This window comes from Seriola aureovittata, chromosome 18 (assembly GCF_021018895.1).
Source record: "Seriola aureovittata isolate HTS-2021-v1 ecotype China chromosome 18, ASM2101889v1, whole genome shotgun sequence".
NCBI classification, from domain to species: Eukaryota; Metazoa; Chordata; class Actinopteri; order Carangiformes; family Carangidae; genus Seriola; species Seriola aureovittata.
In genome coordinates this window covers 23,738,676-23,752,535 of record NC_079381.1, presented here as the reverse complement: position 1 = coordinate 23,752,535, position 13,860 = coordinate 23,738,676, and the positions used below count along the sequence as shown (strand labels likewise).

The window sequence follows — 13,860 nt, the reverse complement described above, 5'->3', positions numbered from 1 at the left end:
TGAACAGACCCACCAGGCGCATACCCAGGGGCCCCAGGGGCTCAGGGGGCCCCAGGGGCTCGGGGGGCCACAGGCCTCTGGTTGAAGTGGCTGTTAAAACTTCCCACAGTCCAAGTTTATCAGTGTTGGTCTCTTGTTTTTATTCAACCAACAGTCAAGACCGTAAAATGTTCTGTTTAATCTCATGTATGACAAAGAAAAAAGGTCCAATCTTCACATTCGAGAAACTGAAATCAGACAATATTTGGCATTTTTGATTGTAAGATGATAAACAATAAAATCGATAATGAAACTAGATGGTGATTACATTTTTTAAATTGAATCGACAAATCGATTAATTGCATGATCGTGTCGGTTCTAGTCAATTTCCTCCCATGTGATAAAGCTGCGTCATACTTAAAAAGTGCCTCAGGTTTATTATGATGCGATTCAACAAGCTAAATATAATTTATCAGTTAATCAGTGACAGTAAAATGTTGGAGGATGAAAACCACGACTCAGTCATATTATTGTTAAATATATTGTAGGAAAAACAAATAAAATGCAACAACAAATTACATTTTTTTCCTTTGTCAAAGACCAAATGAAGAGAATTACAGGCGTGACACTGACCTACAAAATGTGGAATGTTCCTTTAAGTTCACCACTTTAGATGACTGCATGGCGATCAATAACCTCCTCAATAGCAGTAACATTCTCAATCAGGGAAAGAGGCCCCATGTCTGGGTTTGCCAAGGGCCCCCAGAACAACCCTCCTGTGTTTATTACCCCCCGGCCGGGCGGTGCCATCTTCCAGGAGCTGTGTTTATTATTGAAATGTGGAGGGCGTCTTCTGTTGCACAGGTAATATATATCCTCACATCCAGCGCGTGAGGCCCAGCAGCTCGCTGAGGAAATTAGGAAAACCGAGGCATCGAGTGTTTTGATGGAAACTCTTCCTGTTTCATGTGGGATGGAGTTCAGAGTCACACGGAGGCTTTTCTGCACGCCGGGCCTCGCCGTGTGTTAACGAGTCACACGGGTTCAGTTCAAAGAGAAGCTCCCGGTGAGGTCACAGCGTGCGTCTCTGCTCGTCCTCGCACAAGCATCTCTACACTCGGCGCCGTGTTCGTGTTGCGTTTTAGATATAGCTTCCATGTGTACCGTAAAGTCTTAATGAACAGACACAAGCCGGCATTGTTCGAGAGCTGCACCCCCAGAAGTCGGCACATGATTCTCTGTCACGTTTACATTTTCTTTAAATAGTAACTAAATCCTGCTCCCAGTCTGCAGTGTTTATTACAAGACAAGTTATTTAGGTTATTCTGAATCTGTGATGCATAATCAAGCTAAAACGGATCAATACATTTCTTCTTAATCATATTTTTTCTCTTTATTTGATCATAATCTTTCTAAATTGATCAAGGAAAAGTTCGATTACAGCTGCAAGTTCAATGTCGGGCTGCAGCTAAGGATTATGTTCATTATCAGTTAATGTGCAAATTATCTTTTCAAGTAATTGTTTTGTCTGTAAAATGTCCTTTACAATTTCCCACAGTGATGTTTTCATTTTGTCTGTTTTGTCCAACCAACCGTCCGAAACCCCAAAATATTCACTTTACAATCATATAAAGAGAGAAAAGAAGCAGATCCTCACCTGAGGAGCTGAAAACAAACCAACTCTAGAAAAGTTCACATGTATGAAAAAGGTAATGATGAGAAATTATATTTATTTAACCCAAAATCACAAACCAAAAATTACCTTTAAAGAAAGGTCTTTCCAGCAGCATCTGACTCTCTACGTTTAGACTCTTAGTTATTACAGTTGGTTCCTCATAATATCGTCAAAGTCCATCAGGTAAACTCTGTCTTCTTGTTTCTTGTTTGTCTCTAGTCGACCAGATCCTGGATTTCATAAACCAGCCTGTGAGCGGCATCGACGGCTCCCACTCCCAGTTCCCCCACATGCCTGGCTTTTCACAGGTCACCAGCGACGCCGTCCAGGGCAGCGGAGACGTCGACTCTCCGGAGGCTTCACCCATCAACCTGCCTCCGACCGTCAGCTTTGTCAACGGAAAACATGAGGTACTGTCCACACGCTGGAGCGTTTTTAAAGAGAATACTGGTTTATTTCTATTTCACTGATGAATTTAACGCTGACAGAAAGACTGATTCCTCTTTATTTACTCGACTACCTGCTTTTCTGATCCGACCAGGTGACATTTGAGCCGGAGCAGCCAGAGGAAGCCAGGGGCGACCAGTTTGAGACGGCTACACCTGTTCGGGTAGAAGACGTGGAGGTGGAGGAGAAGGAGGAGAAGGAGGAAGAGGAAAGCACGACTCCTTTTGACTACAATCTCTTAGAGATCCACACAGAGGAGACGCCCACAGAGGAAACCAGTGATGCCGTCACTCATTCTGCAGATTTGTACCCAGATGAAGTTACAGATTCGGGTACGGATGCCGATACGGACTATGACGGAGTCAGAACCCAAGAACCAGATGATCAGACCACCACCACAACCGCCTTCACACACCTTGTTTCATCACCAGCACCTAGCACACCGTCAGGCCCGGTTCTCCCCGGTGTCTCCCAGCCCGTCACTGCTGTGGTCTCCGTCTACGAGGACATGGAAGGTTCTGCAACAGCTGGCCCTGACGGTGCTGCGCAGGAGGGCTCTGCGGACGACGCCGTGCCCACCCCGGCCGCAGACGGCCAGGTGAGCGTGATGACTGACGAGGCCGAAATCGGGGTTCCCGAGCTTCCTACGTCGACCCCAGATACTCGGCCACAAGAAACCACCACACAGACCCAGACTGAAGACTCTGAAGGTTCCGCCTCTGGAGAAGACGAAGCTTCAGGGCAAGACCCACCGGAGACGCCCAGGCTTACCAGCACGCTACCACCGATCCATTCTACCTTTCACACCCAAAGGCCTCAACCTGCGGCGGGTTCTGAGGTCACAGAACTCCCTGTGGTTTCACCGGCTGTTGACACGAGTTCAGAAACAGGTTCAGGTGCAGAGCAGCTGTCCGGCGACGGGGAGGGTTCTGGGGAAAGGGACATTCTGGTTGACCTTCCCAGACAGGTCACCGTTACGGTTTTACCAGCTGCGGCAGCTGTTGAAGAGCAAAACACAGTCCGTGCACACATAAAGGACGTGACCTCTGAACCCAGCACGTCAGAACCCGCCACACCTGCCTCCCCTGCTGCCACAGACGATAAGAAACATCCCGCTGTTACCACCGAGCCTGCACCCACGACCTCCGACAACCACACCACGCACCCCACCGTTCCTTACAGAGACCAGCCTGAACAGTCCACCACAGGTTCCACCACAGGTTCCACCACGAGTTCCACCACGAGTTCCCCCACAGGTTCCACCCCAAGCTCCACCCCAAGCTCCACCACAGGTTCCACCACAGGTTCCACCACGAGTTACACCACAGGTTCCACCCCAAGCTCCACCACAGGTTCCACCCCGAGTTCCACCCCAAGCTCCACCACAGGTTCCACCCCAAGTTCCACCACGAGTTCCACCCCAAGTTCCACCACAGGTTCCACCCCAAGTTCCACCACAGGTTCCACCCGAAGCTCCACCACAGGTTCCATCCCAAGTTCCACCACAGGTTCCATCCCAAGTTCCACCACAGGTTCCATCCCAAGTTCCACCACAGGTTCCACCCCAAGTTCCACCACAGGTTCCCCTAAGTACGTAAGCCAGCCAGCCCTGTCTACCACCTCGCCCTTATACACTTTCGACCAAAGCGCCCACTCCGTCCCTGAGTGGGCGCTGCTCCCCGACCCGGCCGCCACCCCTCTCCCAGAGGATTTTGAAGACTATGACAAAGAGATCGTCCCCGCTCTGGTGGAGACGGTTCCTCGCAGACCGGAAGAGACCGAGGCCACGGAGCAGCCAGAGACCGGCACTGACTCGGCTTATTCTGTGGAGGCCAGCACGGTGAACATCAGAGGTAGGTTTTAGACAATATTTGAGGCATTTCCGGTTCTAGTATCAGTATCAGAACTATTGTTATATCTTATATTATGGCAGGAATTGCAGATTTTTTTTCACTTTTGTGATATTAAATTGAATATCGTTGGGTTTTGGCCTGGAGAGGTTTTGGAAACTGATCTCGAGAAAAATGCACTGAAGCTAAAGCTGAGTTAGCATCATCTTGCAAATAATAGAACAGCATTTTTTTTGTGTTTCAGTGTAGATCTAATTAGAATCAAATAAAATGTAGGTTGGACTGTAAAATGTATTTTATCATACCCTTGTTTGGTACATTTTTATATGATATTTTCAAATGGTACAAGAGAAAAGGATTTGAGGGTGATGAGTTTGCTGAATAGCATTAGCATAAACTTTTTTAAAACCAAATAAAGCAGAAAAGAGCTGCTAGTGTTAGCTTAGCCTAGACTGGCAAGGACAAAATAATGTAGTTAGCTAGCTGCTAATGTTATGCTCCCTGACTTTGGAAGTCACTCGAGGATACTGCTATAGGCAGTAAGCTAGTTAGCAGGTCATGCTAATGTTAGAGCAGACAAACTGTTTAATCTATTCCTTACATTTTTACTTTATTGTTGGTATTTTCAAACAGTACAAGAGAAAAGGATTTGAGGGCGAGGACTAACCGACGAGTTTGCTGGATGTAACATTAGCATAAACTTTTCAAAAACCAAACAAAGCAGAAAAGAGCTGTTAGTGTTAGCTTAGCTTAGGCTAACGTAATTTGTAACCCCACAAAATAATGTAGGTAGCTAGCTGATAACCTTATGGGCCTTGACTTTTTTACTACCACTACTATAGGTAGTAAGCTAGTTAGCTGGTCATGCTAATGTTAGAGCTCACAAGCTGTTAAACTAGCCCTGCTAGTGTTGTTAGCTAATGGTGCAGCTATTAGTCCGATTTTAATGGGTTTTCATTAGCATTGTGTCTTTTGTGTAGATCTCCTGCCGTGCACAATCAGTGTGTGTCAGAACGGAGGCTCCTGCTACAGGAGGGGAGCACAAAATATCTGCGTGTGCGCACCTGGATACACCGGACAGCTGTGTGAAACAGGTACACACACATATATATAACACACAAAGACGGGTCATCTCGTGCACTCTGACCCCACACTGACAGACAGGGGATGTGGAATAATGCCGGCTTGTGTTGTGCGTCTGCAGATGTTGACGAGTGCCAGTCCAACCCGTGTCTGAACGGAGCCACCTGTCTGGACAAAGTTAACTCCTTCACCTGTGTGTGCCTGCCCAGCTACGCAGGAGAGCTCTGTGAACACGGTGAGTTACACTTTAATACAATGAGTCTTACTTACAGTCATACGACAGTTAGTCCTGACCAAGTAATGTGATTGGACACGTATCACTCCGCTTTACAGGTGTTGTATTAACCGTTAATCAGCGTCACATTAACGGTCGTTATCGACTTTAGATTTTAACGAACAAAGATGAAAATATTTCCAGATATAACATTTGAATTAAACAATGTCTGGTCGTCAGCAGAGGATGAAGGGAAGAAGCCTGGACACTTCAGCGCACACCTGAGCTAACGTGTAGACAAGGTAGCAAGGTAGTGTGCACTGTGCAGGTCAGGAACATGTTTATGTGTTGCTTAGCAACAGTCCAGTACCGGCCCAGTTGCAGAGCTATTTGTGTTGGCGTTAGGGTTAAGGTTAGTCAAATAAATGATAAAATAAACCAATAAATTATAATCTGTTGTTGCTTATTTTAACATTATGACGTCGTAGAAATGTTTTATAAAAGTAATATCACACTCGAGGTTGTGATGTCATCCTGAACATCAGCACGGCTGTGATTCGGTCACAGGTACGACGCTGCAGGATTAAATAGTTTTCAGCATCATTTCTATTGATCACTGAAATAACTGCAGAACAGATCTGTCACTTTTTAAAAACTAAGACAGAAGAGAGAGAAAGAGATGAATAAAGACACAACCCATAAACTGGTTTGTGGGACTGACACTGTTCAGTTGTACACACTCGTGCACACACTCGTGCACACACCGACACACATGCACACAGGTGGACACAGCTTGTGGTCTCTGCTCCTCAGCTGTCCTCCAACGCTGGGCGTCGCCTCCTCTGCAGATTACTTCCAGCCGCTCGTCCAATATTTCTGTCATTACTCAGCAGCTAATCGAGGCTCAGGCAAACAAAGAGACTCCAAGGACAAATATTTTCCATGAAGATTTACCAGCTTTGGTGCTGAGAGTTTAACGTCGCTCATATTATTCTAAGAAAATGAAAAAATGAAGTGATAACGCCAAACTCTTTTTTTTTTTTATAGGGCAGTTCAGTTGTTGCTGTGAAGTCGTAACATTGAACCACTGGACGAAAATACACTGTCCATCAGTTCAGCTGCTTTTACTGACACAGTTAATAATAAGTACAGTGTCATTTCTCAAGCAGTAAAAATTAATTGTTAAAGTTTTGTTGGAGTTTTTTCAGTGAACTTGAACTCAACACTTTCTTTCCGCTCGCTGGCTGTTACCAAGCTGAGAGCCAAACAGTAATACAGCTACTTACATGATCGGAGCATACACACATGTATATATGATCAAATGACTCTAAATATGTAATTAACTGCAGTTTAACATGATTTCTTTCCTAGTTTCAGAGCTGAGGACGTTCAGGTCCTTTACTAAACTAGACTTATTGAAGAAAGTATAGTGATAATAAATGAGGTAATCCTGAATATAATAATAGAAAGAATAATAATAGTAATAATAGAACAATATAATGATAATAAAAATGATATAATGATAATTTATATCATTTATTTGATATCCTGTTGATGTAATGGTGATATATCTCACAACAAAAATATGATAAGAATATAAAATAGTGTTAAACAACATGATAATACTGTAGTGATACTATGACAACCATTATATACAGTGGGATGCAATATGTATTATTTATTATAGTATATATTTACATATATGGGCAGAGCACAAATATAAAGTGGCATTGAATTAAAATACTTCATCAGAATGAACTTTCTAGTTACTTTCCAACTCTGATCATTGAAGGTTAAACTGTTCATATTTTATTGGAAAATCAATAAAACCTTTTCCTGAACAGTGAAATCATTAGATGAATATTCTTGGAATAATTTTAGTTTTTGTCCTTCATGAGGGTAAAAATGGAAAATATGAGATTTTGAGTGAAAAAAGGTTTTTATTTCCAGGCTGATCGAGCTGCTTTGTCTCGTTTTCACTCTTCGTTTCATCATCAGCCCTTTTTCTAGAAGGTGTGGTGAATAAGACGCTGAAATCCCAGTCTGCAGGGTGGATCCATGTGCAGCCTGCACAACATATGAATTACTGGCTGCAGCAGTGTGTAGTTTACACATCCACATATATGCAGTAGTTAGCAGTTAGCAGACAGAGCAGCAGAGACACATCTGTCCTCTCACAGATTTCTGCCAGTGGAAAAAAAGAAAGGGAGAAAAAACAGATAATTGCTGGATTATCTGGCCACAGAGCTTTTGCAGCTGTGTGCCATTGAATCGTTCCTGCTCCGGCTCAGTCCGGCTCTCCTTCATCTTCTGGATGAGGCAGTGTTTGGGCCGGCCTCCTGCACGCACCCTGATGCCCTCCATATATCAGAGCAGCGCTGTGCTGTTTTCAAACTGCCAGAAGCAAGAGTCCGGGAATACAGCTCTGCATTTATTAGTGGGCACGGAGACCTCACCTGACCCTCCAGGTGGCTGCACGGCGGGGTTATAAAGACGAGGCGGGGCTGACGACGGCTGATGCCCGAAGCCTCGACAGCAACTTTCCATCACTGCTTCGTTGGCACGCGCTTTATTCTGAAGGGGACTGATACAAAACGTCCATTGTTTACTGAGGCGGACAAAGCAGAGGGGCTGATTATACAGCTTACACTCATTGTACATCAAACTAAATGTGTGTGTTGTGCATTAAGTGTGTGTGTTAATGTGTTTGTGTTGGTCTGACCTGCAGACAACTGGAGAGTTGTGACGGTTAATGAAGTCCAACTGTGTGTTACTGAGCTCATTCAGTGAGGGGGCCATTATTCCCCAGCTGGACCTCAGCTCGTTCTCTCTCTCTCTCTCTCTCTCTCTCTCTCTCTCAGTTGTTGTGTAGCTTCAGCATGGACTCAAATCAGCTGTAAACAACATTATAATCAAGTTAAAAATAAGCAGCATAAAGACCCTTGTTCCACACTGAGCTGTTGATGTCTGAAGGGTGCGCTTGTTTCTCTGACATTTGCAAAATGGCTGCTAAAATTCTTCTGGTTGGTCACTCAGAGTCTGCGAGGTGTTGCTCAGTGTGTTTTCATACGTAACCTGTTTGGTCTGGGTGTTTGTGACCGTCGGTCAGACTCTTTTTCTGTTTATATTTATATTGATTCATTAAGCCCAAAGTGAGCTGCAAACGAATCCAGTGCCTCAACACAAAGCTGCAGGTGCATTAAATAACATGGAAGTACTTTGCAGGTGAGCGCCAGAGAAAGACGGAGAAAGAAACAGCATGGAAGGAGAGAAAGGTTTCTTAAACAAGAAAAAAGTAAAACCAGATAAAAGAAAAGTCCAAAGTACCTGAGCAGAATAAAAACTGTAGAACATATAAAAATACACATAAATAAAAAAACATCTCAAATCAACATTATGCAAAAGCATCTGACAGTAGGTGAAGAGAGGCAGTAAAAATAAAACACGTATCAGACTTTACCAAAGGCTGAGACAAAGAAATAGATTTAAAGGAAGTTAAAGAGTCGCAGCGTCTGAGGTCCGGAGTGTCGGGGCTCTACTAGTGAACGGCCTCAGTCACCAGCCTTGACCTGCAGACCTCCATCCACCCATCTCAGTCGTCGGTCGGACTCTCACCAGTCTGCACGTCGGTTGGAGATTTCCTGCCTTGCAGTGACAGCAGGACAAGTCGTCGCTCATTTGCATCGTAGTGAACAGAGGGCTCGTACACCTGCATGGGAGCGCTCAGGTAGGCGGGGGAGGTGCAGCAACAGGAAGCCAGGAGAGAGTAATGAAAAGTGGAATGACATGAGCTGTCTCTGGATGAAGACCAGATGTTCTGCTGCTGCTGCTGCTGCTGCTGCTGCTGCTTTTTGGACCGTGTGCAGAGGCTTTAATGTGCAGGCTGCAGCTCTGCCAGAAGGGCGTCACCGTAGTGAAGGCCAGAGACGACCAGAGGCTGTGAGAGGAGCAGAGAGCTGATCTTTGGGATGTTAAACAGGGAGAACTGACCTGACTGAGTGGCTGGAAGTTTGTTGGTTATCAGTTCCCCAATAAAAAGTGAAAGACATAACGATCCTCCTGTAATATTATGGTACACAACGTTCCTATCTCTATTCGGCAAAATCTATGATGCATGAGGTTCAGTTGAAGTCTGAACTAATAATTCTCATCATCAGTTACTTCTTCATGAGCTCTGTAGAGAACATAAAGATTCATAAAGTGCAGCATTAAACTGCCGTCAGACACCAGAAACACATTTCCCCATGTGGCTCTATGCAGCTCTGACATCACAAAAACTGTCCAATCAATGAGCTTCCTGCCTGCTCCACGTGACTTCGTATTTGCACCTGTATTGTGGTAAATCAGTGTGAATGCAGCCTGATTGTTGTGGTGTTGCTAGGTGGTTGTTTGGTCTTAGATGCTAAGTGGTTGCTAAGGTGTTACCTTGGTGTTTCTAGGTGGTTGCTATGTGGTTGCCACGACTTTCCAGGCAGATACTGAGGCTTTAGTAGGTGGATTAAAACGGTTGCTATGGCAAAGAGCATGCTCTGTTTTACAGACTGTAAACTGTTTAGTAGATAATGAGCTAACAAAGAATAAATCAGCACCAGAAGTAAATATTACTGCAGGCTGATGTTTCTGTTTGATAAGAAATGTTTGCTTTTGTGCAGATGTTCGAACAAGTGACTCGAACTTCTTATCATGAACACTTCTCTAACTGTTCCTCTGTCTCCCCCCTGCAGACACCGAGGTGTGTGGATTTGGTTGGCAGAAGTTTCAGTCTCACTGCTACAAGTACTTCACCCACCGTCGGACGTGGGACGCCGCTGAGAGGGAGTGTCGTCTGCACGGAGCTCACCTGGCCAGCATCCTGTCGCAGGAGGAACAGCTGTTCGTCAATCGTAAGTCCGTGACGTGGCGTTTGAGCTGCGACTCCTGATGTGACGATTTAGGAGGAGAAACTAAAGCTAAAGCTAAACAACTGCTGTCTTAAATAACTGTAGATTGAACTTTTTTTTACTGACATTTACTGACTAACTGTAATTAATAATATTTGGAGCTGCAGCGACACTTTTCATCAGAGGAAAAGCATCAGATCAATGACACAGGGTCTGAAAAACAATCACATGGTGGTCCAAACTGTTTGCTGCAAACCCCGATTGCATTTTAGAAAACTGCCTCCAGATGTTTAACTTTGACTCATGGCTGTGAAAGAAACATTTATAATATTCAGTGAAGCGTTATATCAGATGTTTTTGGTGCATTTACATGGAATCGACTCCAAAGTTTAGCTACCAGGACAAAACTCTGAGATCAAGGTTGTTAAAAAACTGACTTTGTCTTTAAATGTTGAGACTTCTTTCTGTGTCTCCCATTGATAAACTGAAGTACGTAAACAAGTCCGTCTGTTAGTGATGCCTCAGCCTCTGTAGGTCAGTGCACTTTAAGAAAACAGATCCTCCGGCGTCTGTAATCCACCGTTGTGTGTTCAGAAGATAAAAGACGCAATAAAATGTTGTCGGTTTAAATAGAGTTTCCACAGAAAGACGAGGCCGACTGTGTCTCAGCAACATGCAGACCGTCTCTCAGTTTATTGGGGAAGCTGATAAAACAGTTTCCTCTGCCTCCTGCACTTTCATTAGTTCACACTGTTGATTTGTCTCCTGCTGAGAACACACCTTCAAACCACGAATCAACAGACTATCTCCCCTAAAAACACTGGTTTGATCCTGATTGTCTTCGTCCCTTCATCCGTTAACCAGCTGCTCTTCTCCTGCTCTGTTTCCTGACTTCGTTAAAATCTCACACACGTCCCGTCTAATTAATATTCTGCTGTGTTTCCCCCTGTAGGTCTGGGCAGTGATTACCAGTGGATCGGCCTCAACGACAAGATGTTTGAGAGGGACTTCAGGTGGACCGACGGCAGGCCGATGGTAAGACCAGCCCGCAGTTTAATAGAGCTGAGTGTCTGTTTGTATCTGTGTTGGACGTTAGTGGTGACATTCACGGTTCCCAGAGGATGAATCATGCTGACTGGTGATTTCCTCTAGCGACTTCATGTGGTTGACATTTGTGATTTTGAGTGAAATGTCTCAGCAACTATCGGATGGATCGTCGTGACATTTGGTTCAGACGTTGGCGTTCCCCTGAGGATGAACCATGGTGATCCTCTGACTTTTCTTTTTTCAAGAAGCAGACAAGGTGCAAAGTTTCGGGCTGAAACGTTTAGTCGATTAATGACTGTGTCAATAAACAGAAAATGAATCTGTCAAGAAAAAATACCAAATATTTTTCTCTAATTTTAAACTAAATGTCAACGGTTGATCAAACAATCTGAAGGTGACTCATTAGACCAGTGTGACTGACATTTTTCACTGTTTTTTTTCACATTTAATTTCATAAACAAAACAATCAATTTAAGTTAATTGAGAAATAATCTGAGGATTTAATTAATAATTAAAACTTTGAGTGACAGGTGGATGAGCCTATCCACCGAAGTCTCAGATCCACACAGGCCCCTCCCCTTTGCCCATTTTTGCACGAGTTAGGGGCGGAGTCAGGCACTGCCAAGATGACAACAGTGAAGCAGCTCACTGAGCTTCAGAAACCAGTGGGTGACGTCACAGAGGCGGCGTCCATCTTTATTTACAGTCTATGACGCAAACAAGCATTAAAATATCTACATTTTATTCAGGAACCAGCAGCTGCTCTTCAACTCTGATGCTTTGAAAATAAGAACATTTTTTGCATATTTTATTTTATGGCAGAAAAGAAACTTTAAAAACTATCACTTCCTGGGTGCAGCTCCGTCTCCACGTCATCGTCTCCTCGGTGTCTTCAGTCACGATGGCCGATCACTGTCACACACACACTGAGCGTCTGCTGGGAAACGCTCAGCTGTTCAGGCATGTGAGCTGGATCACGCAGTGAAAGTGATGTGAGCTCAGAGCCTGAAACCCGACACCGGGGGTTCTGCTGTTGTAATGTGTTATCATCAGAATAGAGGCAACACCCTTACTGTTGCTGAGATTTTATCCAGAGCAGCTTGCACCTACAGAGAGTGCATGTGTTCTACATGTATGTGTGTGTGCACGTGCAAATTTTCTCTTCTTCTTGTTTTTATACGAACTGAAGGAACTTTATTTGTGCATCTAAAGCTCAGAGAGCTGTTGGTGTCTTTCAAACCTGCTGCACTGATGTTGGTCTCAGCAGCGCGACCCTCTGGTCTCTGTGAGAATTACATCCAGACACATGTGTCCAATAATCACCGTCTCCTCTCGGGGACGGGCAGCGGCTCCCTGTGTTTGAGCTGTGTTGACTGTGGCAGGGAAACGATGAAGCAGTGACCCAGTTTTAACACGTCCATGTATGGATTGGATAATAACTTCATGTTTATTGCAGTATTTATTATTGTTTTAGAGTTTCACAATAAAACTAAAAGCTGTGAAAACTTGTGTTCTGGCAGCAATACGACCACTGGAGGCCGAACCAGCCGGACAGCTTCTTCCAGTCTGGAGAGGACTGTGTGGTGATGATCTGGCATGAGGGGGGGCAGTGGAACGACGTGCCCTGCAACTATCACCTGACCTTCACCTGCAAGAAGGGAACAGGTGCGCACACACACACACACACACACACACACACACACACACACACACACACACACAAAGAAACTCTCATTTGTTTAACCCCATAAACTACACATCATGTCTAGATAGATTGATCTCCTGTGTTCCTTTTATCAATTTTTCAGTTATTCAAATATGATCTTGATGACGGGTCATGAAGCAGTTTCAGACTGAAATATCTAGAATATAAACTGTGATATGGATTAACATAAAATATGGATGTTCCCCTCAGGAGGGTTATATAACTTTATATCTATAATATCTCTAATAACTTTGCTGATTCTCTGACTTTTCATCCATCATCAGCACTTTGGTTTACGACCCGATACCTGTTGCACTATGTGCTTACTGCTAATTAGCAAATATAATAATGTAGTAATGTGCTAAACTAAGCTGGTGAACATGCATGAGCTCAGAAGTGTGGCCTCACAGAGCTGCTAACGTGGCTGTAGACTCTTTGTTGTAGGGTTTTATGATCAGCTGTTTGGAAGCCGTCCAACAGTTCTCTGATCTCAGATTGTCCTTTAATGCATCTCCAGGAGGTTTTATTATAAAATGAAAGCCAAAAAACTTTGATAAGAAGCAAATCAGTCACTAATTTAGGAGCTCAGTCTGTAAACCTGTAATATGCTTTAGAAATGTCTGGCAGTGACGTTAAGAACACAATTTATATTTAGTTAGCATGACTGTGAACGCAGCACGGCGTTCTGTATGACAAAGTAGAGAAGAAAACTCTGTTCAGCTCAGCAGAGCAGATCTCAGACCTGTTTCCTGGGTAAATACTGCACTTGGACTGACTGTGTGCTCTGCACCACTTTACATCTTATAAATGGAGTTATTTAAAACTACAAAGTCTCATCCCATTGGTCCATTTTAAACTTTTAACTTCAGTTAATGTTGTGACATCTGTGTTTGTATCTGATGCTGTTTGTGCTTTTGTTTGTCTTTGTTTTTCTGCCACATTATCACTTTATTTTTTTAAACTACATGGATATATTTTCC

At 44.0% G+C, this 13,860-nt stretch overlaps 1 protein-coding gene across 1 annotated transcript in view; it reads left to right on the top strand.

The window, feature by feature from the left end:
• Positions 1–13,860, top strand: part of vcanb (versican b) — a 30,521-nt gene that overhangs the window by 13,700 nt on the left and 2,961 nt on the right. The window contains exons 8-14 of the mRNA XM_056403572.1: positions 1,874–2,064; positions 2,196–3,954; positions 4,932–5,045; positions 5,156–5,269; positions 9,973–10,131; positions 11,081–11,163; positions 12,696–12,840. Coding sequence (XP_056259547.1) covers positions 1,874–2,064; positions 2,196–3,954; positions 4,932–5,045; positions 5,156–5,269; positions 9,973–10,131; positions 11,081–11,163; positions 12,696–12,840 — 2,565 coding nt within the window. The remainder of the gene's footprint in view (positions 1–1,873; positions 2,065–2,195; positions 3,955–4,931; positions 5,046–5,155; positions 5,270–9,972; positions 10,132–11,080; positions 11,164–12,695; positions 12,841–13,860) is intronic.